Source organism: Anas acuta, chromosome 2, assembly GCF_963932015.1.
Source record: "Anas acuta chromosome 2, bAnaAcu1.1, whole genome shotgun sequence".
NCBI classification, from domain to species: Eukaryota; Metazoa; Chordata; class Aves; order Anseriformes; family Anatidae; genus Anas; species Anas acuta.
This window is the reverse complement of record NC_088980.1, coordinates 88,989,838-89,016,747: the sequence shown is the minus strand read 5'-3', so window position 1 is coordinate 89,016,747 and position 26,910 is coordinate 88,989,838. Positions and strand designations below refer to the sequence as shown.

Genomic DNA, 26,910 nt, shown 5'->3' with positions numbered 1-26,910 from the left:
TAACTAGAAAGAGAACCTGAACAATCTGTATCTACTGATACAGGAAAAAAAACTTGTGGTTTTTAAAGCAAATTCCCTCCAGCACCTGAAGTTAAAACTTATTTTTTGATGTAAACATTATTTTGATGTCAGCAAATAACCGAGAAAAATCACTGGCAAAATACAAATTCCTACAGAAGACCTCAGCCTGCCCCTGCCATCCATTTACCATGCCACTGTAAGTGCCAAGAAATCGATCTGAAGATTTGCCAGAAGCACTGCATCCAGCTTTCAGCTCCGCACAGCAGACCCCTTCAGGGTCCTTTTCACAAAGCTTTGCAAGTCAGACACAGAGCTCCTTGAACATTTCTCTGTGAAATGCTCTCTTCTAGGCTATATCCACATCTTTCAGGACTCACTGCTGCTCTTTGATTGCCTGCAGGACTGTGAGAAGTCTTCTGTGACCCAGAGCGTGCCCTGAGCTTCACAGGTTCCTCTCATCTAGACACCTAACATGCATGGGGTCAGAAATAGCAGGGGCTAGGCTCCATAAGCCAGGGATCTCCATTCAGTCTTTCCTTCTTCTACAGCCTGCATAGCCAAGAACAGAGATGCACAAATAAAAGCTTTGAAATAAACCATTGAAGCTTTGAACCCTACCATAATTCCAGTGTTTTCTGACTTTTGAGGTTTTAACTCTCAACCTTGACCATTTCAAATATTTTCTGGATATGTAATTAGGCATTTCAATTAAATATACTTTCCTGATTTAGTTACCCTTCCCCTAACCTCTCTCTACCTTTCAAAAATGAGTGCTTTGAAGACAGGATTATCCTTTTCAAGTATTTGGAAAGTACCTTGCCTGTAACCGTATAAAAGCAATGATAATAGAAACGTTGCTTTGTTTCCATTTTTACATGCCTCCCTTTTGGTGTTACAGCCAAAAGCCTTCAGGAAGGTAACTGTTGATTCCAGCCCTTTTCATGTACCTAGTGTCATGCAATACATCTGTCTCTCGCCCTAATTACCTTCCTCTATTTCAATCTCTCTTTCCCAAGCAGTTATCTGTCTGTTACAGCAATATTTTACCCCTGCTCAGCTGACCTGCGCTCTAGCAGTGAGCTTGTATCGAATTAACTCAGCTTCATTTAAATCCAGGTGTCCCTTTACGCCAGCCCTGCCACATCTCTTCTACTGGTATCATTTTTTCTTAAACAGTGACGAAATTGCAGTGTTCACCTTGGAGATGATGGTGAACGTGACCACCCTGCTGTACAGATACACCCAGCAACATGTTCCTCATCCTCAGAGGCAGGCATTCCCTTCATTAACAGGGGAGCATCCCCTGTTCCCCTTCCTCAGCCTGCTCAGTAGCCTCCTGTGTATTTCTACGTACTCACATTTCACCGTCAGTGCCAAACAGCCTACTGTAACACCAGTGGAAGTCCTCGCTGCTCCTTTCACAGCTGCTCCTTCAGAAACCTGCAGGGTATGTAGCACGGCCGCGTCCAGCAGCGGTCTCTGTCACAGTTTGCTCAAGACAAATAGCCCAGATTCAGAAAGTCAAGACCCAGCCACCAAGGCGTGCCCTCTGCCTTCCCACCACCCTACACGAGCATGCCTATGCTTCTAAGTTAATTATGCAGTGACCACACGCCACTTGGAGCACTCTCCTGTTTAAAATCAATGCCACGAGAAGATGCTCAGCATAAAACAAGCTCCACAGGACACCCCAGGGATAACTGAGGCACACAAACACCCTATCTGAAATTCAAGCATGAGACCTTCCTTCCTCCCTCAGTATAAGGATGTTTATACTGATTTCTTTCCACCCTGAGATTCCTCCAGGAAAACTCCTCGCTGCTTTGAACCCAGGATCCACGGAGCAACAAGGGAGCTCAGTCAGCGCAAGTGTTTTCTGTCTATACGTGACAGAAGTGACATACAGGCTGTACGAGCTTCTCAGCTGACTTAGAGGAGAATTACTTTGCACAGGCTGAAGATCTGATTCAGCACACACAGCTGTTCCCCAAGTCGGGATGCCAAGTGAGGTCAGCAGTAATTAAATCTCAGGCTGCTGCACAGCCAGCAGAAATTCAATTTTATCCAGTATCTACGGAGCAAACTTAGCAATTTGTAAACGCAGCTGAGAGAAAAAAATAAAAAAAAAATAAAAAATAATTATTGCTACATTCATGTATATTAGGTAGTAACTTTATAGAGGAGATTATGTAATGTGGGACAGCAGAGGACTGGTCTCAGAGGATGTGCTTTCCAGCCTTAAATCCCTGCATAGAGACTATCAGAAAAGAAATACTCTTCTAAAGTGATTTTTACTAGACATGATGGAGTAAACTAACTTTAATACAAAACAGAACAAAATATTACTGATTTCCCAGAGCACTTTCTTTACAGCGCCTTGAAAGTGCACGCAACTTTTCAAATTAACATCCATAAACACTCTCGTGCATAAAAACTAAAGCTGCGGAGGATTTTTTCTCATGAAAAGCAAGGCTTACGCCTCCCTAGTAGCTTTATGTTTCTGATGTACGTAGCAGATTTGCAGAGACTTTTTGTGAGTTTCTGTGGTAAGCTGATCTTTTCCGCAGCAAGCGTAGATCAGCTGCCCTCCACGCTCACCATCAGTCGCCCTCAGCATGCTCAAACTGTTTTATGCCTCTGTGGGACAGATTTACACATGAAAACGGACCCTGAGGCTTTAGGATTTTCAAGCAATTTCAAACAAAAATCACAATTAACAAGCAACTAAATAATAGAACTGAAGTCACCAGCATATTGCCTGCTGGCAAACAAAGGACCAGAGGGGTTAGTCCTATAAAACTACAGAAAGGACTGGCTTTTTCTCCACTTTCTTCTGTGGGTGGATGGTCAGATTTTACCTTTTCAGTTTTTACTTTTTCCATTTGTGCAAACCTTTCATTCAACAGCAAGAAGCGATTTACTCTTCCTCAAATTAGACCTAAGGATAAATTGCAACAAGGTAATCTTGGGACAAGCAATTACAATGGCTCAATTTCAAAATTTATAGCTGAAAAAACATATTAATCTCAAAAATAGAAATATTTGACCAATGCAAGGTCTGATTTTCAGGCAAGTTTAACACATGGAGCTTCAATAGAAATTAATGCAACTGTTTCATGCTGGAAACTTGGGGAAAAAAATGATCAGAGAATAAAAGTACCAGGAAGACAAAGATCGGGAGATTTAAGATGTGTTAATGAAGCAGGACAGGAAAATAAATTCAACAGAACATTTTTATTGGTTTGGATGATATACTCCCCAGCGTGAACAGGGAACATATGCTGTTTTTTCTCAATTCTCCAAAGTTCATCATCTACATGAAAATTCTCTCCATATTTTATTTTAAACATGGAACTCATCTTTTGTTACAGTTGAGGAGTGTATAGGACGTCCTTTAGCACTAGTAGCCCTTTTCTTTAAATTAGGGCTCTTTAAATATGGGTTCTTACCCAGAGACCAAGTTTATCACCTGAAGGGCTTGATGCAACAGCCTTGGCACCTCCACAATTTTTTAATCTCTGGCTAAGTCCCAATAATAAGATCACGTAAGCAGGGTCCTGACTAATCACAAAAGCCTTTGAAGTCCACACACCAACTCTCCAGGTAGCATGAATGACCTCCTGACATGTCAGCAATCCAGAAATTAGTCATTTATGTCATCCATGTCATCCAAGGAAACAAACCAGTTAGGTACTTCAGAAAGTGGCAAAAAAAAAAAAAAAAAAAAAAAAAAAAAAAAGCTGATTCTAGCCAAAAGTAAAGGAGAGAGATAAGGTGATGGCACCAGCTTCCCTGTGCATACAAGTGGTGAGTGCTACGTACCGTGGTTAAAAGCAGCCCCATTGCCAATCCCATGCCAAAAACCTGTGGGTACAGCCACAGGACAAGCGTTCTCTAGCAACAGAAAAAGTCATCAACAGGCTCACCAAGTCACCTTTCCAAAACATTTTTTTTTTTTTTTTTAAAGAAGGCAATTTTCCACACAAATTCTAGCGTTCAGGCCATTTGCACCTACCACCATGAGGAAGAAGTGAAATTTACCCCATGAGTGCTGTTCCTGCAGCAGCTCAACAAGAGAGGAGCGTGTGGTAGCAGACGAGTGGTGTTATTTCAGGTATGGTAATGAGCTCATGCAGCAAAGACCCACTTTGTGTCAAATTAAAGTCATTACAGTCAGTATTCTTACTGAATATTGTTAATTAAAATGTAGGGGTCATGTTCAATCAATTATACCGAGAAGAAATGATCTCAAATTTCAGCCAAATGCACTGAACTTTTTTTCCTGAGCCTAGCTGCTATGAATCCCTGAAAAAAGCAGTGATGGTGAACAAGCGGAAAGAGGTATTGGTTACGTTTTAATTAGAATGGAAAACAGATGTGTGGTGGCTAATCACGTTCAAGTCAAGACAAGCCTACCCTGGCACAATGAACATGTGTTAGTTCTGGCTCATTCAATACACCTGAACGTGTGTATATGGTTACACCTTCATTTTCACATCAGAGTGGATTTATTAGGGCAAATGCAGACCTTTCACTATACCCTCAGAGATTCCAGACCTAAAATTATATCCAATTTATTACTTTAAAATTACAATTCAGCCTAACTGAAGGGGTGCTAGGGCCTGCACTGATCACTGCAAACAATAAATATGAACAAAAATGGTACCCAGAAAAGGAGCAAAGTTTCTTACTCCTCAGATACTCAGAGCAGGTAAGATGAGCTCCAAGCGTGAAGAACTGCCAAAGGAGCACACGGCCCTAGCTGCATGATACAAGTGACAGAGGAAATTCAGTGTAGAGAAGCATCACAGAAAAAAAAAAGAAAAAGTGTTTAAACCTTCCATACAATTGTGGATTTGAATTGATTGTTATCACCTAAAGGATGCTCAGGTGATGCCAGGTCTGTAGCCAGTCTGCTTTTTATCTGCTCCTGAGCTAAACTGCCCTGGGAATTGTTTTAAAGGGAACACAAAACAAAGCAGAAAATGTAATTATAAGCACGATTTAAAGAAATTATGTAGTGACATTTTTAATAGGGGGAATGTTTGAGGTTCCCGGTCTCAGAAGCTACATAGCAGAACTAGAAAAGACACAATGACCAGGTTGATTAATAGCAAATAACTGCTGAAGTATTTTAAGGAAACATCACATAACAAAGACAGTGAGGCTTCCTCCGGAGGAATGGGCAGTCAGGTCAAGGGACTTCTATCCTGCAAAATGACTGCTTGGGGTGAGGGCAGGACAGACACAGACATCAACCACTACTGAGCTTTCAGTGCAAGGTATGGTCAACCAGTAATATCTTTTTCAACACAGCTACAGGTTACCAAATGAAAGCTTGAAGTCCCAACTAACCAAAAAGAGCTGCTGTCTCACCCCGAGTGCAGCTGAACTGTGGGAGCTCACAGCTGTGACCTTTCCTATACAGTAAAAAGCCTGGATGGTGTCTTAAAAGTAACTGGATGGATTCCCGAAATAAAATTCCAGAGGGTTACTAATTGCAAAGACAACACCACGAAGACCATGAAGCACAAAACTGAAAGAAGCTGCATAATATTCTGGTGAAATGCCTGCTCTGTTCCTGTACTGTTCCCTTAGGCAGCTGTTACTGGCTGATTAAGAAAGAAGCAGAGGGACCTTGGATCTGACCCAGCAAGGACATTTTGTTCTACAGCCCTTTCATGACTGACTTCACACTTGCCCACTCTTTGCAAGAGAGAAGATGAAAATCTTTCATAAGTTATCCCTCAGGAATAATCTAAATATTTCTGTAAGATAACCCTCTACAGAATAAGGCAACCACCTTGATCATGTCTTTGATCATGCGAGATAACATAAATTAGCTCTGCACTTACCTGCGTTATACCTGTTGGCCATGTGTACTTGTAATGTATTTCAATAAAGCACAATAGCAAGACAATATATGCACACTTTCCTACAAACAGCTACTTCCTTAGGAAATAATCAGAGTTATTTCCTATTAAGCTATTACTGCTTATTTTTCCAAATCTGCAAATCCATGCTGCAAGGACTGGGCAGTCCTTATTATTCTTTCTGCTTAGTTGCTAGGGATTAAGAAATGGTTTCATTTACGTTCCTTTTAGAAAACAGAATATGCTTTTATCGTGCTTGTTGCCAAGGAATGCTCACAGAGATCCTGCCCATAGACACCCTATTTCCTACCTGCACACCAGTCACAAGAAGCTAACCCTTTTAAAAAAAATGTGAAAATGATTCAGCTGCTAAATAGGAACAATATAATGGGTTTCAAGAGATAATGAGGGAGAAAGCAGAGTTAAAGAAAGGCAGCAATCAAAAAAATAATGAAGAGACATCCACACTGGAAATTACTAGAGCTGGAATGCAGAGAATCGAGTGTCTCAATAACGAGCGTTTGTGCTGCAGGTGCACAGAGGTGTTCGGTCACCCTCTGCAAAAGTTATCAGTACACCACTGCCTTCGTGCCTATCGAGTTGAGACAGTCACATAACGTAAGACAGCGTGGGACAAGAAACAGAAGATTGAGAAAGTTGTGCTAATAGGTCCTTAACTGAAGCGTCCCAAATCAAAATGGAAATGTCCATCCTTAAGCAATCCTGTTTTTCCAGGATATTTAATTTTCTTGTATTTGCCCGAGACTGTCAAGGAAATGAACCTGTGAAATGTAACCCGAACTACATCAGAATGGAAGAACTGAAACAACAACCTGCAGCACAACGAGGCATCAAGGGAAGGCCATCATCACCAACTTGTTCCCCAACGCATGCTTCGCTCAGTCAGACTGAAACTCCTGAATGCCACCGTGAAGCTGCCCACCTTATCAGTCAGCAGCTCACAAGTCTCAGTCTCAGGCATAAATAGTCAGGGGCTCAGTTGCATGCACACTTCTCTCTGCCCTATGTTAACCACAGGATTAACTGAAAAAGCATTGGAAGAAAAGAAAGACATGGATATCACTGCCCTGGCTGCTGCTGAACAGACAGAGCCAGCAGCAGATGCTGAAGAGGGTGATATGTGCCAGTGTAAGCCAACTAAAAGCCTTCCAACATTAAAATACTCACAGCCCCAGGCAGCCCCAAATACATGTCTGTGAGCAAGTAGCTGTTTTATTCATAAATTAGAGGTTGAGAAAAGTAAGAGTTTCCCTGTGTAATTTTGATGTTATTTAACCCCAAAAAAGTCATGAAAAAGAGGGTAGAGGGATGGAAATTTAAGCTGTTTGTCCAAACCATGCTTCTGCTTTTCTTTCTGGAGAAAACAAGGCATCCCTGAGGAGTACTAAGGCTGTGATACACTAAAAATGCTGTCACCGAGGTAGGAGAAGAGAGAAGACTGAAGGACAACGTTGTCACGTATGAGCAAGCATGTGGAGAACAGCAGCACCAAACTGCAGGAGCTATGATCAGGTCACAGGGCCGTGGCTGGGTCACCGTAACGCTCTTGGTGGTATCACCTAATGAAGGCAGAAATGGTATGCGAAAGGCACCCTTTCCTTATCTCCCAACGAGATGGTGTGAAAGGGGTGAACGGTGACACGCACTACAGCAGCCCCTGATAAGGTATCGCATTCACCCCCAAGTGAATTCACCCACCAAGCAGGCAGCTGCCCTGAAAATAGATCCTTTTCTTTCCCAGAAGGGAGGGCAGGTACGGCGGCAGCCTGCAGAGCCCCTCTCTCCTCCTTTTCCTCCTTACTCACAGGAAACGAGGAAAAAGATCTTTCCAGCGGGGAGCTTAATGCTGAAGTACAGCCGACCTGACCCTCCAAGGGAGGGATGAGCAAGGGTGAGTGTGCTGTGCCACCATCCATCCATCCATCTGCAGGAGCAGACAGGCAGCGGCTGAAAAACCCCAGGTGAGGGGTGAGGTGATGGGGCACCAGCCTACACGGGCTCAGAGGAACCAGGAAAAAAAAAAAAAGTAACTACAGCACCAGGAAAGATGTGAGGAGGAAAGAAATGCTCCTCTTCTGTGTATGTAGCTCGGCAGGAGGTGTTTGCAGCTCTGCATGCAGCACAGCAGGCGCTGTGACTCCTGGAAGTGCTGGCTTGCTTTGAGGAAATTCTGGTCTGAAATACCACACCTGGAGCTAGCAGAACTGTAACCTTCTCCTTCTCCTGGGAAGGGACTTGCCTGCAAACCTGCCCTCCAGGAAATACCAGTACAAGCTATCAAAAAGCACCATCAGGTTCAAGTGCTCCACAGAGGCTGAATGATCACCTCTTAACCCAAACCATCTTATGGGAGATGGGAACTTGCCCAGACAAACTTGTGTCCCTACATCCAAAGTTTCTGCCTCAGCCCTAACAAGGCTCTTGGACACAGCCACAGAGACCCCCCTCTCTCTCCATTTGCTTCCAACTACACCACGGGTCTTAGAGACAAGGGGGGAAACTCATTGCCCAGGCCCCTGACATCTTTCTTGCTCTTTTTTATAACACGTTGGGCTGAAGGACATCATCATCATCCCAGCACAACTAGCATAACGAGAACAACATCCAGCAGAAAAAATTCATTCACTGAGGCAGGTTAATTCTGCTAGAGACAATATTAGTTTCCTAAAATACAGCAGGTATCTCTTACGCAGGTAAGAGGAGAATAAATTGCTCAATGCAGCTGTTCCTCAGCTCCCTCTTTGTCCTTGGTCAAAGCCTTTCACTGACAACTCCACCTTGAATGGCAAAATACATCAGATGCTGGTAGAAGTTAGGAAGAAGAAATCAGTACAACTATTTTCAGAGCTTGGCAAAGAACCCGATTTCACTGAAACGTGCTCTCACCCCAGAATGACTACCGGGGCTCTACAGACAGAAAACAGAAATGAACAAGGGTGAGTACATCACCCTCTCAGCCAGGCAGCTCCTCTCCCTGTCCGTTCCCTTTATGGTCAGTGGAAGGAGAGCAATTCAGGGCAGGAGCATAACTGGGATGCTCTGAAGTGCCCTCTAGACAAACTCTGTTCACCGATGACAGAGGGAGCCTAGAGGCTAACGCCGGCTGCATGTCTGGAGTGACTGGGAGGCTGACAAGAAGACAGCATGGCAATGATACAGCACTAAAGCTTCACCTAGAAGCTATTCTCAGACACACACCACAGCTAGGAGCAACTCAAGCTATATGGAGAAAAACAAAGCCCCTGACTTGAAGCTCCCTGTCAGCTGGATTAGGCTTGCAAGGCTCCTATGTCCTTCCTGCAACAAGGAGAAGAGGGAGGAACTAAGTCCATGGTGTTTTGTTGGTGGTGGTCTTGGCTTGTTTTTGTTGTTTTTCTAAATAAATGAATTATAAAAATAAGAAATACAGGTTTTCAGTCTCCATAAAGCAGATGCAATTACAAAAATGCTTGTTCTGTGTAGCATGGGCCCTCCCCTCCTATTTTCACTACAGAGAAACTTAGGGGCTGTTTGGGTACCTCTGTGTTTGGATTGCTTATACCTCCTGCCTCCCTGACCAGCAGTCTCAGAGGGTGGCTGGAAATATACGAGATACTTGAATGACAGCACATTGAGGAAGGAGCACAGAACAGAAAACAGCTGCCGGTTAAGCCACACAACACCCACAGCACAGGTACACGTCGTGAAACAGGAAGACCACAGCGACAGCAACGCGCAGACCACTAACCTCGGAGAGAAACCCCTGGAGACAGAGGTACAGCTACAAGGGCACCCCACAGCAAATAATCTAGGGTATGCGTGGCTGCTCGTGCACTATACTCACCCCTCGTATGAACCTTTGGAACGTGGTGCAATGCATACGCATGCCCAGGCTTTACGGAGCTCTTCTGAGCATGGTTTCTGCTGCCATCTCCCAGAGCACACAGCCCCTAGAAATATCATAGTACTATCTGGCTATCCAGGAAAAGACATAAAGAGGATTTTATTTCCTCACCTAATCTTTCAAGATCTGAAATATTTGTCATGTATCAGAAATTAATGAACACAAATGAGCAATGGATGATGATACTCCCTTCTGAGGGTTGTACCCAAGGATTTTCAGGATACTGTTTCGTATGATGCCAGACATGCCCATGTTTTCTTTATCAGAACAAGCGCTGCAGCCAGGCAAGGGCTGAGCTGTAAACCCTGGCACTGGGGCACAGTGAGTAGACCCCAGGCCTCCTCCCGTGCCCAATATGCCAAGGAGCTTTCCACACTCTCACCTGTCCGTGTCACAAATGAGGCCAGGCAGCAAGCAAATCTCTCCAGTGGCATTTGACGTTGAGCAGGCTCCTAAACAGCCAGTGAACCTAAATTTGGACTGCAGAAGCAAGGAACACATCCAACAGTTACATGTCCCTCCTCAGCATATCAACAAGTCAACTTCATGCACTCCTCTTCACGATTTAATAATAAGGCCAGAGCTAAATATTTAATGCCTGAAAGGTTAAAAGAAACCCGAGCTATAGTTCCATACATACCAGGCTCATCTCAACCTGCTAAATATGAATTGACATGGCTTGTGACATCCCACCACTTACAATAGCATGCTGGCCAACCACAGTAACTTCTGCTTCGGTTTTAAATTAAGAAGTTGCAATTTTACCTCTTTGGAGCCTGATTTATTTATTTATTTATTTTATTGAAACTTGCATGGGGAAAAGAAAAACTGAACTGAGATGTTATCACTGTTAAAATATAGGAAAGGGCAGCTAACAGAGTAACAATAGAAAATACCAAAAGCTGTGAAATACGGGAAATTATCTACATTACGTTTTGTATTGTTTACCATACTGCCAATGAAATACTCCAAAAATCCCATACACCCCTCCCATTTCCAGATGGAGATACAATGTCCTTAATTTCCTCAGACTCAGACAGGTACAAAACCACAGTGACAACCTCAGTGATCATGACATCTGCTTGTGGCATATTCTGGAACTGAGATGACCATTTTATCTAAATGCTTCTGAAGGCACCATAGAAATACTATGCACAATAGTACATGTTTTTTCTTGAATACGAGCAGATATACTCACTTAAAAGTCTTACAGAGGCAACATGTTACACCAGGGAGCTGTGCCACCTATTCTAAATCAATCTCCATAGTCCTTGGGATATTTCTTTCAAGAAGGAAAGAAAGTTGATATGCGTCCAATTTACAAATTAAATCATCTTCACTTATACAGAAATAAAAGCAGCTGCACATGAAAAAGATCAAAAGATATAAATGAGAGAAGAATAGGATAGCTGAAGGCAATAAAAGAACAGCAAACGTTATTTGAATGGCACAATGAAAACTTGAGTAACGTGCAATCCAGCAGTAATACAGATACCTGAGCAACTGTATCTCACCTGTTGAATTATTAGTGCATTTAGCATTACATTTCATAGTAAACTGGATTAAAAATTAGTGTGACTATCTTATGAAACCAGATGTATGTTATATCACAACACCACCCACTATAAGATCTTGAGATGGTAACAAAACTTAACTGACTTATCATTACACAAAGAGTGAGAAAGAAGCTATCCGTATACTTGGCTTCGCAGTGAGCTCACGAAAAGTTAGAAAACTGCATCAATTTGCGGCACGAGTGACCATTTTGCTTAATGTCTTAAATATAAGCAGACTGAAACAGATGTATGATTGTGTGACCCTGTGTTTCAATGGTATACATACATTATCTTATTTAAGCTAGTAAGAAATAAAACACCATAAAGCGTAACTGAGCGTGCATTCCTCTGTGGTGCATGCCAGTCAAGTAACAGAACAAAACCATCCACCAGAAAACAGTAATCAGACATGTAGTGCCTGAAAAAAAAAAAACATACAGAGAGAATACATACATGAAATGTTTCCCTATTTCTTGCACAGGATCTCCCTCAGCAATTTATTGGGGGAAAAATAGCCCATACATTCTCTAGGCATGTAGAGGTTTTGTATTCTGAGAGGCTTAGTGTTTTTTGTTTTTTTTTTTAGTACTAAAGAGGATATGCAAAATTTCCTTATGCCAAAACCCTTCCAGGACTCCCACTCCAAAGCCCTCCATGTGATGGATTCACTCCCAACAGACTGATACCCCCTTTCCATAGTAGCACGACTCGTACTTTATGGACTAACAATACTTCTGCTCTTATATGATAGTAGAAGTATGCTGTACAACAATAATCATCACCAATCCACTTCTTTCTTTACCCAAAAACTTGTGGAAGAGACACAACTTGGCACTACAGACACTTCCAGAATCACCACACAACTCCCAAAATTTTAGCAAACCAAGAGCTAAGACCTACGGCTGAACAAGACAGACTCACAGCATGGTTGAGGTTGGCAGGGCCTTCTGGAGGCCACCTGATCCGACCCCCTGCTCAAGCAGGGACACCCAGAGCAGGGTGCCCAGGACCACGTCCAGGTGGCTTTTGGAGACCACCAAGGAGGGAAGCTCCACAACCCCTCTGGGCAACCTGAGGTGAAGAATAACAGTCTTCTATACATCAAAGCTAGTAGACAAAAAATGTATTTAATATTAATAGCCTCTTCAGCATACATGATTAGAGACAATTGGCAAACCAAAGCCAATTCCACCCATGCATTTAACAACATCTGAGCGAGGTAGGAACTGCATTTACCTTAATTCCACATGAGCAAAAGCAGCGTCCCTCCACCTTCCTCATAATCAAGGATGAAATCAGCAGCAGGAGTGAGAATGACAGCCAAAAGATTTACCAACATTTCCTATTCCAAACCCACAGCGTATGAGTAGCAGTTCCTGACTTCTCTTCCATAATTTTAAGTGCTTAATTTTCTTTTATTGATGCATTTCTAACAAGTTTTGCAGGGCAAAGCTTAAAATAGGCCTGAGTTGTGCGCTGTCCCAAGAAAACTAATCTGAACCAAATTCATTTGGGTTATATGCTCTGATGGAACAGGTTTAGATAGAGGCAGGAAACAAATCACTCCAAATAAATTAGCGTTATGGTTGGAAGAGAATGAAGATATATAACATGAACTTAACCTTTTTTTCCTAGTTAAGGGCTTGAACGTGCTGTGCTTCAGTCTGCAGCAAGATTAGTTCAACTGTCTTAGATACACCAAAAGACAAAGAGAGCTGCTTTGCCTTTCAATACAGAGGCTATGAGGTAGGAAACAAACAGCTGGAGGGAAACTATATGAAAACTAACTAGAGCTACTGATGCAACTAAGAGGTTATAAGAAACTTTTTTTTGCTATTTTTCTTTTGAGAAAACTACACAAACTCCTATATCTAATGAAATTTAGGATACCTCCTTGAAAATCTGGGGACTGTTAAGAAGTAGTAAAACCAAGCTTGCCACACTCATGTCTAGCAGCTATACAGCGGTAATGATTTCTATAGATCCCCATCTTAGCAGGACAGCTACGAGCACCTCTTCCCCTTCACACTGCCCAGGGGATGAGAGACCCCCAGCTGTCCCACCTGGGTGACCTGAGGTGACGTTTCACATTAAGTTGATAATTTAGTCCTCCTTTTCTTTCATGAAATTGAATTCATTAGCACAGGTGCGGTACTTTCCAAACACCATGCAGATGGTTACATACACAAAATAAGACCAATACTGTATTTTGGTAGAATCTGTTAATCTTCAGAAGGATGTGTGGTTAGACTGTATGAAAGAAAATATCCACTTTTAAAAAAAAAACCACTTACCAACAACATGGCACTTTATAACTCGTCCAAAATGTGTATGTATCTAAAACAAGTCTAAATTGGCTTGTATCAGGGAAAAGGGGGGAAAACAAAGCATCACACTTCGTCTTTTCCTGACTTATGAAGAGGTGGTTTCCTTTAAGATACTACTGAAGATGACTTGACTTTTTAGTTTGCTTTTTCAAAAAACAAAGTTTGTTTTAAATCTTCTCACTTGTTAAGAATTAAAAGTAGATTTCTTCTCCCTTGCAATTGTTTGTTGTTTTTTTTAAACACGTAAGAAAAGTGAATTGCAATGGAAACATAAGCTGTCATTAAAAGAAGTCATAAAGAGGATATCCCCATTCAAAGACATCTCACTCAATCTCTGCAGCACTTTCAAGGTGCAAGTCAAGTCAGATAAGCTTCCACATTGTAACACAAAGCTTCCCAAGACAAGAAAAGCATCCCACTGAACACTCCACAGCAGTCCTTTCAAAACTGGAACAAGCCCTTTTATAACAGGAATTCAGCGCTCTAAAGCAACAACCCACTGCTCGCAGAGGCTTTTATCTGCTCTACAGCTTCCTGGTTATTTTCGCTGCAAAGCCTACTTTAAGAATTGCAATTTACGTGAAATCCAGAGACAATTCCTGGAAAGCTCCCTGCTTCGTCTCAAACACCGTCTCAAATCATACAGAACCAACACAGGCAGGCAAATAACAGGTTATGAGGAAGAGCTGAGGTTGATCCGACAAAGGAGGCTGACTATAACCATGCACTAGAAATACAACATGAGTCTAATATTTCAGTTTAAAGGGGTGTACATTTTGAAGAGAAACACCATAAGTTATCTATACAGATAAATTTTTGCAAAGCAATCTGATCCGGAGACCATGGGATTTCACTTAAAGCATCTGTGTCCCACATTCTCAGTGAAGCAAATTTAAATAAGCCTAAAAAGCTCAAAAAGGTATTTTTATCGTAGCCTTTGCAGCTATTTCATGATTCACTCAAGTTGGAAAAAAAAAAAAGCTGCACCAATCGTATCTCCAACCACATCTGGAAGCAGGCCGCAATACTGTCTGCACTGTCCTAAGCAGAACTCATATCATACCATTAAAAAAAAAAAAATCAAAAAAAAAAAGGCTCTGAACTCCAGCATCATTTTTCACATTTTTTCAATTTGTGTGATGTCAGTTTACATCTAATAAACATGTTGTTTATGATCTTCATTTAAGCCAGGACTTTTAGCAAGTAACAGCAAGAATCATAGGAAGCGTATCATGATTGCAAATCCATAATGTACATGGGATCCCTACGTAGCACTATTAAACCCATTAATCACCATCTCCTCCGTCCCAATTATGCTAAGAACGTATTTGATAAAGCAATTTCTACTCACCTCTCCGTTACCATCAGCGCACAGAACTGAAAACCACAGCGCTTCCGACAAACTCTCAAGGCACCTCTTTTGTTCCCCTTAAATTAAATCTGAATCGGTTGCACGTTTTGCTGAACTGCTAATGCTCTCCACATGTTCTCTCTCCCCAGCAGAAAATGTTTTCTATTAGGAATGCCTAACGCTGAACAGAAAACCGTAAAATGCCCTTCAAACAACCCAAAGTACCTCTTTTCTTGAGACTTGAGTATATAAATCAAGCTGGCCCAAATGAAGAGCTCAAAGGGAAGACCTAATGCCACATCTAAGCTTCCTTTAGGAAAACTTTTTAATTAGACTCTTCCTGGTAGTGTGTTTTGGACAGTCGTGCACAAGAAAGCTGTTTATTTTAAATTCAATAAGCTATTCCTTTTAAGAAAAAGAAAAACAAAGAGAGACAGCAGAAAGTTTTGAAGCATCAACTACAGGAGCTTCATTCAGTCTCCATAGCTTTGAGGACTTCATTCCAGCCCTCAGCACACTGCAAATGTGGATGTGCCAGACAAATGCAATGTGATAATGAGGTTTGGAGGGAGAAGCATCTGAAGTGATAAAGTACCAATAACATAACATGGGTTGTAGGCACAAATTTAACTCTGCCCTCTGAGAAGGAGATAAAACATGGTTTCACATTTTCTTAACCAGAACCATGCTGTCTTTTCAACTTTTCTATACTATATTCACAAAAAGACAAACCATATTTTTCTTTCCATCTCTATGTATCTTTACGTCCCTGCAGCAAAGTGCCAGATGCAGTTATTGACTCGAGCCTCGATTTTGTCTCCAGGAAAGCACGCGGTTCCACCGGGAAGGGACTTGCAGCTCAAGCACTTGGAGCGAAAGGTCATACCAAAGGTTCAATGCATGCGTAAATAGTTGCAGGCCCTAATCATATCTGCTCTAATACATACAACAAGTCCACGTAATGGGAAACAGAAGGGAAAACTGTACATGGAAAAGAGGGCTAGATGCATATTTCAGCCATGAAAGGACAAATAAAAACAGCTGGCTTGCACTAGCCCTGTAGTTACAGCTAGCTTGTAGCTTCCCTCAGGTACAGCAGAACAAAAACAACTCAAAATATTTATGGCCAGGTTTCATAAAAGGTATCAAGAGCAAGATGATGTCAAAAAGGCAGCCCAAAGATCTGAGTGAAAAAGATTAATATTGGTGCTAACATGGCTAGATAAAGCAGATGCCCTAATAACAGGGGCTAGAAACAGCTGCGGTGCTGCACGGCCAACGTTACATCACATACTTGGGAGCAATCCACGGCTCAGCACTCGTGGAAGGATGGGGAAGGGCAGGCACGCTGTAGATCCACTAAGCTCCAGTAAATCTGCAACTGCCTATGTGCAAAAGCCAAGAGAATGGGCTTATAAAACAGTTATGATGACTAATAATGAAGCTAGATTATACATTTTAACAAGACCCTTGCAGTCATAGACTTGTACGCTGTGTAAGGACCTACCTGGTTCAAGCTACAAACTTAATACTCAAATATCTACCCACACTGGTGTTTCTCATTTAGCAGCAGATGAAAGCAAGACTTCACATAAATGCAGGACAAGGCTGTAACAATCCTAAAGTGTAATTTTATAATGAAAAAAAAAAGTAACCAACCAAGGTCGTTTTGTTTTGTATTCCATTTTTAATAATGGACTGATGTAAAGGAGAAGTAACATTTAATACACCTTGCAATATTTTCTGTTCCTCCAAGCTATGTAACTCTGGCCAATCCCAGGCCAATACATGTATCCAGAACTACATATGCCATCAGTATTAGCATTTTTCTTGTATTACATTGTATTAACACCTAAATCTCACTCTTTTTTTTTTGGCAGAAGCATTCTAAGCTATTGTCATGGGTGTTCCCAAGCTCGTTCACAATATTGAGAGTAACACTCCTAAGAATTCAGTCCCAAACCTAACCTTTTTAAAAGAGGGCACAGAACTCTTGTGCTAGGTACAGCACACAGGTATACAATAGCAAATGGTGCCTTTTCCCTCAGGGAAACCCAGGATTCTGAGAGGAAACTACTAAGAAGCAACCAACAGGCCCACGAAGCACGAAGGAAGCAGCAGCTGAAGCAAACAGAGCTGTCCAAACAGCCACGCAGCGAAGGCACCAAGCCCAAGAAAAGCAGAGCTCAAACTCCACAGCAGCTTTAAAACCTCCCTGTCAGAGTCACTCTGACTAAAGTCCTCCATTTAGTTTTAAGGGCAAAAGTTTTTGGCCCTGCTGGGCTTCCCACTTCAGAGCTACATCCTTCATTTACATCAGACTTGATCAGGGATTCAGCTGAAGCCCTGTAGTTGTTAAATGCATACAAATGAAATTTATGGTGAGGCACAACTAAATATAAAAAAGGAAAGTCACATGGCTGCCAAAAATACCAGAAAGACTTTTCCCACAGGGTATTAAGTCACAATAAATCTAATTGAAATCAAAGGCTAAATTTGACATATTTGGGAAAAAAAAACAATTGACATTGTAAAATTTAATAATTGATCTTCCTCCACTAAGTACCCTTAACATCAACAGGTGCAAGAATACCTCTGTAATTTTCAGTTACCTAGATTCTATGAGCAAAACTGGTTTCAGCAAATCTTTTCCTACAAAAGAACATTGTAAATATGGCCGTTAGTACAAAAAAAAACCCTCACTTTCATATTTGAAATTATCTTTTAATTAGTACTGACATTTTAATCAGGATCAAGCCAAAATGGGAAAATAATCAGAGCTATATTTAAATGAAAATTTGTTCCTTGATGCTGAAAGTCCTTTAGTCTAAGCACGTGACAAGAACTCAATTTGAGAGAAAATAATATATATACCAATGCATTAAACTCAGGTGAGATGTTTCGGGGTGACTGGTATGCAACAGAGCAGAGAACACTTCTCCCTCTCAGTTTCCACTCACAGGTTATTTATTCATTCCCTGCCCTGCTAAAAAATCAAAAATAAAATAAAACAAAATAAAAACAATCACAAAACAAACAAAAACGCCACCACATTTGACTTGGGGTTTACTAAAGCTTCCTAAGTCTTAAAAAATACTGGCCTGTAGTCAATACATCCTGACACTAAGGCCCACTGAATCCCCTGGAGAATTGAAGCCACTAATGCTGGAAAACTTTACTTGGACATCTGAACATAAACAGCTGTGCATTTCCCACAATTAAAAGTATAACATATTGGAGAGAAGAAGATGTTGGTACAGCTTCCCAATGGGAGAATTTATGACATGGAAGCTATTTCTGTACACCGCTTGGCCCTTTAAAGCGATTTACAAACCTTCAGTGCAAGGATGGCTCTGAGGCAAGGGCACTACAGAACAAGCCAGGACTTCTCAGAAGGCAGCCCTGGCTAGCTGGTGTTGACTTTGCATAGTCAAAAACATTTCTAACCACAATGCTTTCCAGGGATAACATGAAGACAATCGTAATTCTAACAACAGGCAGGTGGGAATGAAAAAAAATAGTCCAAGCAAGATGTTTTTATGCCACTTAACAGTATCTCAGGTTGCTCTAGCTCCTGGCTTCTGCTCCAAATACGTAACGCATTTTTTAACCTCAAAACCTAATACTTCTGAAACAGAAGAGACCTAACAGGCAGCTGACGTGGAAGTACATGCAGGGTGAAGGAAAGCAACCACTGACAGAGAAACAACCCCCCTGTCCTGTGACAAGTTTGACTGGCAGACACAGTTTATCACACAATGCCACTATTAAGAACTGCAGAGGGTTTCTGCCCGCTTCAAATGAACACATTCCCAAAAATAAGATACATTTGATACATCAAAATGAAAAAGGAGAGAATAGAAACTACATTACAACAAACTATGGGCTGAAACAAATACTTACACTGAAAATCTAAACTTCAGGAGGGGGGCTGGAAATTAGAACCAGATCTTGCATTTGGCTTTTATGCCTGTACTGACCCGCGCCAAAAACCCACATCCAAACACACCTCAGTTTTAGGATGCTAAAATCTGGACTCGAGTTTTGCAGCCTGGCTTCCTCTGTACTCAGAGCACTGACTGCATCGCTGCTGCCAGAGCACAGCAGCACCTGACAAAGGAATATGTTTCCATGCAAGAGCAATGACAATACACACACAGTAATATGCCTAATTGCCTGCACTAAGCTTGATCGCAAACGGATCAAAACCAAGTAGCCACACAGAAAAGCTGGCAACAATTCCTGAAATATGGGAAAATTATAGATTTTACATGAAAAGTGTTTTATAAAATGTCAATGTAGAAAACATACGGAATCTTCTCACACTGCACTGGTCTCTATTTGCTGAAGATATCCACAGACCCAACAAATACAAGCTTCCCCAAGCTGTTCATAATTTCATTCATATTTATAAAATCCGCCCAGACTCTGCACTATCTCCGTTTCTCCTCCAATATTTAACACACAGGCTTGCTCTGCTGTAGTTCTCCAGCAACGGTAGTAATTGGGAATCTGTTCCTGCACGATGCAGCCTGAATTTTGCACTCAATGGTAGGTATTTGAGGAATTCTGTAGGTTGCTTAGACTCAGTTCAAATTCCCATAAAGGCCATTTCATAACACGTCCTGGGGGCAGAGGAAAGAAGTTTAGATGTACTTAAAGCCTGAACCCTCCAACAGCAACAGCACTGTGGAAATAACACAAACTTTGTTATTCTTCTTTTATTAAGGAAGGTGTCTATGTTCTAATGCTTCAGCTGTGATCTCTTCAAGCAAAACCATCCACGAGGTAAACAAGTTAGGGTGTTGAATCTACTACAGAAAAACTGAAAACAAATCACGCAACTGTGGCATGTAGATACAGGATTTGATTTTAAACCAGACATCTCTAATCTCTCTCTTAACATTACCCAAACATGAGCATGAGCTCTGCCACCAACACTCAGTGAAACACGCCGGTCTGTAGAACAGCAGAGAACACGAGATCTGTGACAGCACGTCTGCTTCCACGCAGACAGTCTTAAAGCTCTTGTGACACACTTTATTAATTCAGACTTTTCCTCGTGACAGCACTGTTTTAACCAGGGTACTTCCAAGAAACCAACACTGTGATAATGACAGTAAGTAGCCAAGATCTGAAAGACGTGAAGCAGTAAATATTACACGCTATTAAAATGCTGTAGCTGCTGTGAGCCAACAATACCTCAGATTTCCTTCTCAGTTCAGAACACCATCTTCTTTAGGCACATACGAAGGCAGCAGCAAGACAAATAATCCAAAATTCCTCTCCAAAGCATCTCCAACCATCACACTTCACTTTCAAGTGCTATACTTCTCTTAGATGTTTAACATCACTAAAGGATAATGTAACCAATAACAATTTTACAGAGCAACAAACACAACAAGGAAATAGATGTACTGGCCTACGATCCTCAACACAGCAAGCCTGATTCATGTTCCCTAGATGTGCTTCAAAGGGATCCATTTTGTGTATTTTTTTTTCTCTTTTTTTTTTTTTTTAGGCATGTGGAACTTCACTTACCGATGCAGGCATGGACTCTCACTGACAGCTGGGTCCTCAAAATTATACTGTGCTTCTTGCCCCTCCTGAAAAGTAGAAGAAAAGAATATATGAAAAAAATATATGAAGACGTAGGCAGGAGATAGAGGAGTTAGGAATGAAGAAGTTTAGCTCAGCTTGGGGAGAAAAAAAGAAAAAAAAGGATGAGGGATAGTGTTGTGGCTTTTGTCTTTGTTTCTTACCATCCAACTGTACTTTAGTTGACAATAAATTACTTTTCTATAAGTCAAGTCTGTTTTGCCCTTATAGTTATTGGTAAGTAATCTCCCAGTCCTTATCCCAGAGTTTTTCCATCTTGTTTTCTCCCTGTCTTGTTCAGGAGGGGATTGCAGATAGGGGTGCACCTAGCAGCTAGTCCAAGGTCAACTCACCAAAAAGATTATCTAGAAATCTATATTAAAGAAGTATCAAGTGATGACTGCACATTTTAATTTTCACATAAATACTTCAAAGCTAGAGTCAGATGTGAAAAGAAAATGCAAGGTCAAGGTAGAAGTTGCTTGAACTTTCACAATTCTGCTCACATACCCTGATCTGTCACTGAAGTCCCTACAATATATCCTGGGCTGCATCAAAAGCAGCATTGCCAACAAGGCACGGGAGGTCATTCTCCCCCCTGTCCTGCTCTTATTAGACCCCAACTGGAGTTCAGTTCTGGGGCCCCCAGCATAAGAAGGGCATGGACCTGTTAGAGAAAGTCCAGAAGATGTCCATGAGGATGACCAGGATACTGGAGCCTCAGTCATGCTTCATGATTCTGCTGGGAAGTTTCAGGGCTCAATCTTTTCAATGGACATCCAGCAAAATTTCCCACTGGATATAACTTAATCAGAACAAAACCATCATTTTCCAGAAAACAATAAAGGTTCTCCTCCACCTTGCTGTATTTCAGCTTTCTGTCCATAGTTGTTATGAGGAATAAAAATATTTTTCATTACTTTCAACAAGAAAATAGCATGCTTTATACTACCTGCTAGAAAACTCTGCAGGGAAACCATGTTGGTAAAGTAGTGACAGATACTTTCAGAAAAACATCACTATCAAAAGGAAATGGGAAAAAGAAGCATAATAAACAATTTATGAAGTGGTTAACATGAAATTATGTACCTGCTAATAAATGACTTGGTTCTAGTTTCCAAATGGCAACCTTTTTCTCTAATTAGGTTAAAAAATAAAAGTAAAAAAATCAAACTTTAAATCAAATCAGTCTTGAATTGTTCTGCAAGGACAAAGCAAGAAAAGTATCTAAGTTGCCTTAATGCTGCTGCTCTTCCCCCACAAAAATGGTCTGCAGTCTAGACTTGAAACTTTCCTGGAGCAATTCCAGCGTTAGGACTGACTACCTGCCTACCTAAACTCCTCCTGCTGCTTCAACTGGACACCGTGCTTTGCTGGGCTTCACATCCTGCGTATTGCTCCCAGCTGTCCCTCTCAGCAAGGGTGCCAGGAAACCTGGGGAATATTTAATTCATGAAGTACTAGAGGAATCTTTGACACAGTAGAAAAAGATGTTAGTGCTACCATCACTTGCTGATGTTTCAAGTTCACCTGAACAAGACTCGCAGTATTTGTACCATGGTAGATTTAGTAACTCATCCATAGATGGTAGTGTTCTACTCACCCCCCAATACTTGAGACAAAAGCAAGAAATCTTATGGAAAGAAAAGATTAATGTTTTGTTCTAGGTGGTGGTGGTTTTCTTTGTTTATTTAATTTCCCCACCCTTCCCTCATGGTTTCCTTGATTTTCTGTTTTCTTTGACAGGAAGGGCACCCAGGACTCTTGAGCACTTTTGCCAAAACAACTTTACACCACCACCTTGCCCTTTACTGCATCCCCTGCCCTCCCCAGCACCAGATCCAGTGCAGAGAAATGCTTCTTTTCACCTGCCCTTCCTTGATAGATTTGCTTAGCCTGCCTTATCCTAGCCAGTCTTACCTTCAAGGGCACCACAGTTCTTCATGTCACTGAAACCTCTGTAAATGGGAAATAATTTTGCTAAGCTCCTTGGGTTAGATGCTCTCCTTCATGAAGATGCCCCTGACTGCCAAGCTGCAGTTGTATCCATTCAGTTACAAGACAAAGAAAGAGCAGACAAATGCAGCACGCCATCAGCAGAACAGCTAGCTGCTTCATCTGCTCTCAAGATTCAAAGCTGTTGGCAAGCAGAAGTACTCATCCTCAAAGACAACATCTCATGGTAAGGTCCCAAGACAGCTGTGCAATTAGATTGCTCCTTACACACACAGCTTCAAATGCATGAGTGAGCCCATTGACCTTGACAGAACTACTCAGAGGCTATTCATAAGCTTCAATGCATGTTTCTTTGAGCAAGGAAAATTATCTGTTTAAATGCAGTAAGTCTGTATCACCTTCATTTCCTGGCTTGTAATTCATTTTACTAAAAGCTTAATAAAAAAGGGGGAGGAAGAAACCAGTTGACCACATACATTTCAAAATAAAGCAAAAAACAACCATTATTGCTCAAGATCTTTTTTTTGTTGTTGTTTCAGAAATTTCTTCACAATGACAATGGAAATTTCTTTCTCCAGAAACTTTGGGGAAGTCACCCAAAACTGGAGAAAAACTCAGTACGGAAGAAGGTGATGACAAAAGAAGTTACACGAGTCTCAAGATGAATGTTGAGACAGTAAAGTAGGAAGGAGATCCTAGGAATTATGTAGAGCCAGAAAGAAAACAATGTGAGAGAAATAGAGTCCTTCCTGCCATTCCTTTACACTGAGCAAAAGGCTCTAGCTGTAGTTTAGGCTCGATTTTCCAGCCTGGACAGTAAATTTGCTGTAACGTCCTATTAAGGGACAAGAAAGTTACACGCAATACAAGTCAGAATTTAAAAACTTGCTCTCAATGCAGTTGAATTCAAGTTTTTCTTGTACAGTCCTCTCATGATTACACCAAAACTCTACCCACTGATCTGAAACCAAAGCAAAGCTCATTTGCAATGTTATTCCTACTAGTGTCCACAACGCTTTATGTTATGTGTAGGCTGCCCTACCAAAATCAAAGGCCTGGAGAAGACAGAGGGGATCTTATCAATGTACATAAATATCCCAGGGGAGGGAGTCAAGATGACAGGCCCAGACTCCTCAGGGGTGTCCAGCAACAGGACTAGAGGCAAACTGAGACAGAGGAAGTCCCCTAGGAACATGAGGGAAAGCTCCTGTACTGTGAAGGTGGCAAAGCGCTGGCACAGGTTGCCCTGAGGGGCTGTGGAGTCTCCTTCCCTGAAGATCTTCAAAACCCACCTGGACGCCATCCAGGCCTGGGCGGCCTGCTCTGGGTGTCCCTGCTGGAGCAGGCGGCCTCCAGGGGGCCCTGCCAGCCTCTACCATGCTGTGGCTCTGAAACGGATGAAGGGAACTCGATCCTTTCTCCAGAAAGTGCCACCAACCCACAGTAAATAAAGGCAGAGGATAGAGAAGCAAACCAGCCTTTGGTTGCATTAACTATTGTGCATGAAAACTGGCATCAGGTTTCTGTAAATTAAGTAACAATACGGTAGCATTAAATATGAGATTTCAACTCCAGCACGGGGAAGATTGATTCGATTTGTTTAAAGCCATTGTTTACCTTCCACCACACCAAGCCAGCGGGATGGTAAGCTGCCAATTCAGGGCAGCAACACCTGAATTCCCCCAGTGTAAAGTCATATTTCCTAGTATCCTGCACGTGATTTTAGAAAGAAAAAAAAAAAAAAAAAAAAAGCTTATATTTCTACCTGAAAACAAGAAAAATTTCTTATGGAGATATTCTTTACATGCATTTCTTCATTTAATAAGAGCGCTAATAATTACACAGAGCAAGTGTGAGGGACAGCAGTTTCAGATCTTTCTTTTAAAAATAAAGACATTTGAATTCCTCCCACCCTCACCCTTTATATAACAAAGAAAATCTCCAAAATTTGGCTTAGACAGCCAGTTAAACCATCAATATAAAGCTCGTCTTATTTGGTTTCATAGATTATTGCCTAGGAGCAGGAAAACTAATTTCCACAGCATAATAGAGCAGCTGGGCTAAAAACAAAAAGGGTTCAGAAATATATGGGGGAAGAAATTATTTCAAATAAACAGGTTTGATTTATTTAAAACAAAACCTATGCATGTCATAAAGACTATACTTCCACTCTTACCTAGGGCTTATAAGACTTGCAGCTTTCTTAGCATGACTTTAGGTTTGTTTTGTTGGTGGTGTTTGTTTTAATGTTAAGGAAGTGCCAAGAAGTATTTAGTAGCCTTAAGACCAATATTAGAGTAGGCAAGTTTTACATCGTGAGATTATGTCAGATTCTGCTAAGATCTGCATTGATGTCAGATTCATTATTGCTATTGGACCGTCTTTGCTTTTACACTGTCTTCCCCATTGTTATACAAGTTCAGTGTCAGTAAATCCCTCACAGCAAGACCAACTGTGAACCAGGTGGTAGCAGATGAGCCAGGCATCCACATAACTAGCCCAAGCCTCTCTGAAATAATCTGTTATTTTCACCATCCTTCATGACCACTAGCAAAGCAGACACCAGGTTACCAAATCGAGGTTAACTAACACTTCAGCTGTTGCCCCTTCACCCCAAGGAGAGCATCAGGCTGGATTGAAAACTAACCTCAACTTAGTACCTGCGTACATCTACCAGTTCATAATAAGCACTGGAAATGTTTGCGGATTTGGCCAGCACATAAAGCCAGCCCAACCTGACAACTTCCCATATAACAGCTCTGCATCTACTACTGCCTGACGTAACGATCCAAATGTTATGAAAACCTATCTAACACAGACGCTGCTCTTAGTGGAAAGTTTTCAGAGCACACATGCAGAACACATGCTTCGCATTTTCTTACAGCCTCTCACAGCACTCAGGTTTCTTGGTGTACCATCAACCTCCCCCCAGTAATCACATCCAGGTTTTTCAAGAGGAGTAGCTTAATGAGAACAGCATCCAACAGCAATCCCTAAGCTCAAGAATGAGCCACTGCCTCCTCCGAGCAGAGCCTGGTCAATAGCATGCCACCAGAAGCAAACACGTGGCAACGGGCCTTCCCTAAAGCGTGGTATTTTTACAATGCAGCTGGTTTTCACGTCTCCATTTCAGCACCTATACATGTCCATCTTCACTTGCACACACCTTTCAGACAGTGAAAAATGCTGCTACAATGGGGTATTGCCTCACACTCAGTTGCCTCATAGTTTAAGTTATTCCCGATCAGAGGAAAACAAACTATTCCTTGTTGTGTGTGTAAGAGATGGAATTTTTGCAAGAGTTCAAGCACTCAAGTCTATCAGGTTTTCCCTGAAAAAAGATATGCAAGCCAGATCGTACACAATAAGAAAAGTGTTTCTTAATCCGCCATTAATCAGACAGCATAAATCCTGGGCTTTGATTTCAAAGCCACTAAGATATGGTTTGAGTGCAGTTTCAATATGATATGCTTCCCCGTTCAGTTGTAGATTGAAGAAATGCAAAAAAAAATAATCTGATACTTGAAAAAAATGCTGTGTAAAAGCCAAGAGCATGCACGTGCAAGGAGAGAGGAATTAAGAATCTCTCTGAAAGTCATCATAAAGTCATAACCAAACAAATAACCTTTGAGGGTTTTGTTTGTTTTATTATCTGACCATTTAACTGTCACATTCTCATTAAATAACAGAAACAAAGGGGTCAGGAGTATGTTAAACACTAAGAAAAGAGAGTCTCAGATGCTAAAATTTACCTCCAAGTACGCTACAAGTGGATGACAGCAATAGTAGCTCTCTCTGGTACAAGAAATAGTTAGAGGCAAACACACAAATTCATCTTTAAATGATTTCAGTAGACTTTCCTTTCTTACCTCAGTTTTTCCACTGAAAAACTTAGACTGAAGTCATAATGTGTCTGCATCCTGTTCTTGCAATACTCTTGCAAGTCATCTAATCATTTCACAGAACTTTTATTCAGAGCATTGCTAGACAGTAACACATGGACTAAAGCAAAACTCATTCAAATGGATAAAAGTAGGCAGAGACTAGTCAGATGATCATTCATTCTTTATTAAAAAAAATAAAAATAAAAAACACATCCTAAAACTTTACCAGTGCAGGTAGAAGTAACTCCTACAGCATATTCCCAGAAAGAGGACTAAGCAGGCAAAATGCTGCAGACTAATCAGCAAAAGCAACAGTATGCAATGGAACAAAGTATGCTGAAACTCATGCACTTTTTCCCTAGAGATTATTCCAATATTATTATGTTCTGTATTTTCCACCATGAATATAACAACTAACTGCCTCATTGCCTACTAACAAC

The 26,910-nt window shown here is 41.3% G+C and overlaps 1 protein-coding gene across 10 annotated transcripts in view; it reads right to left on the bottom strand.

Moving 5' to 3' along the window:
* The window catches only part of FHOD3 (formin homology 2 domain containing 3), a 418,783-nt gene that overhangs the window by 350,278 nt on the left and 41,595 nt on the right, over positions 1-26,910 (bottom strand). For all 10 annotated transcript variants that reach the window (XM_068671118.1, XM_068671115.1, XM_068671112.1 and 7 more), the window contains exon 3: positions 20,574-20,638. In XM_068671118.1, the coding sequence (XP_068527219.1) occupies positions 20,574-20,638 (65 nt within the window). The remainder of the gene's footprint in view (positions 1-20,573; positions 20,639-26,910) is intronic.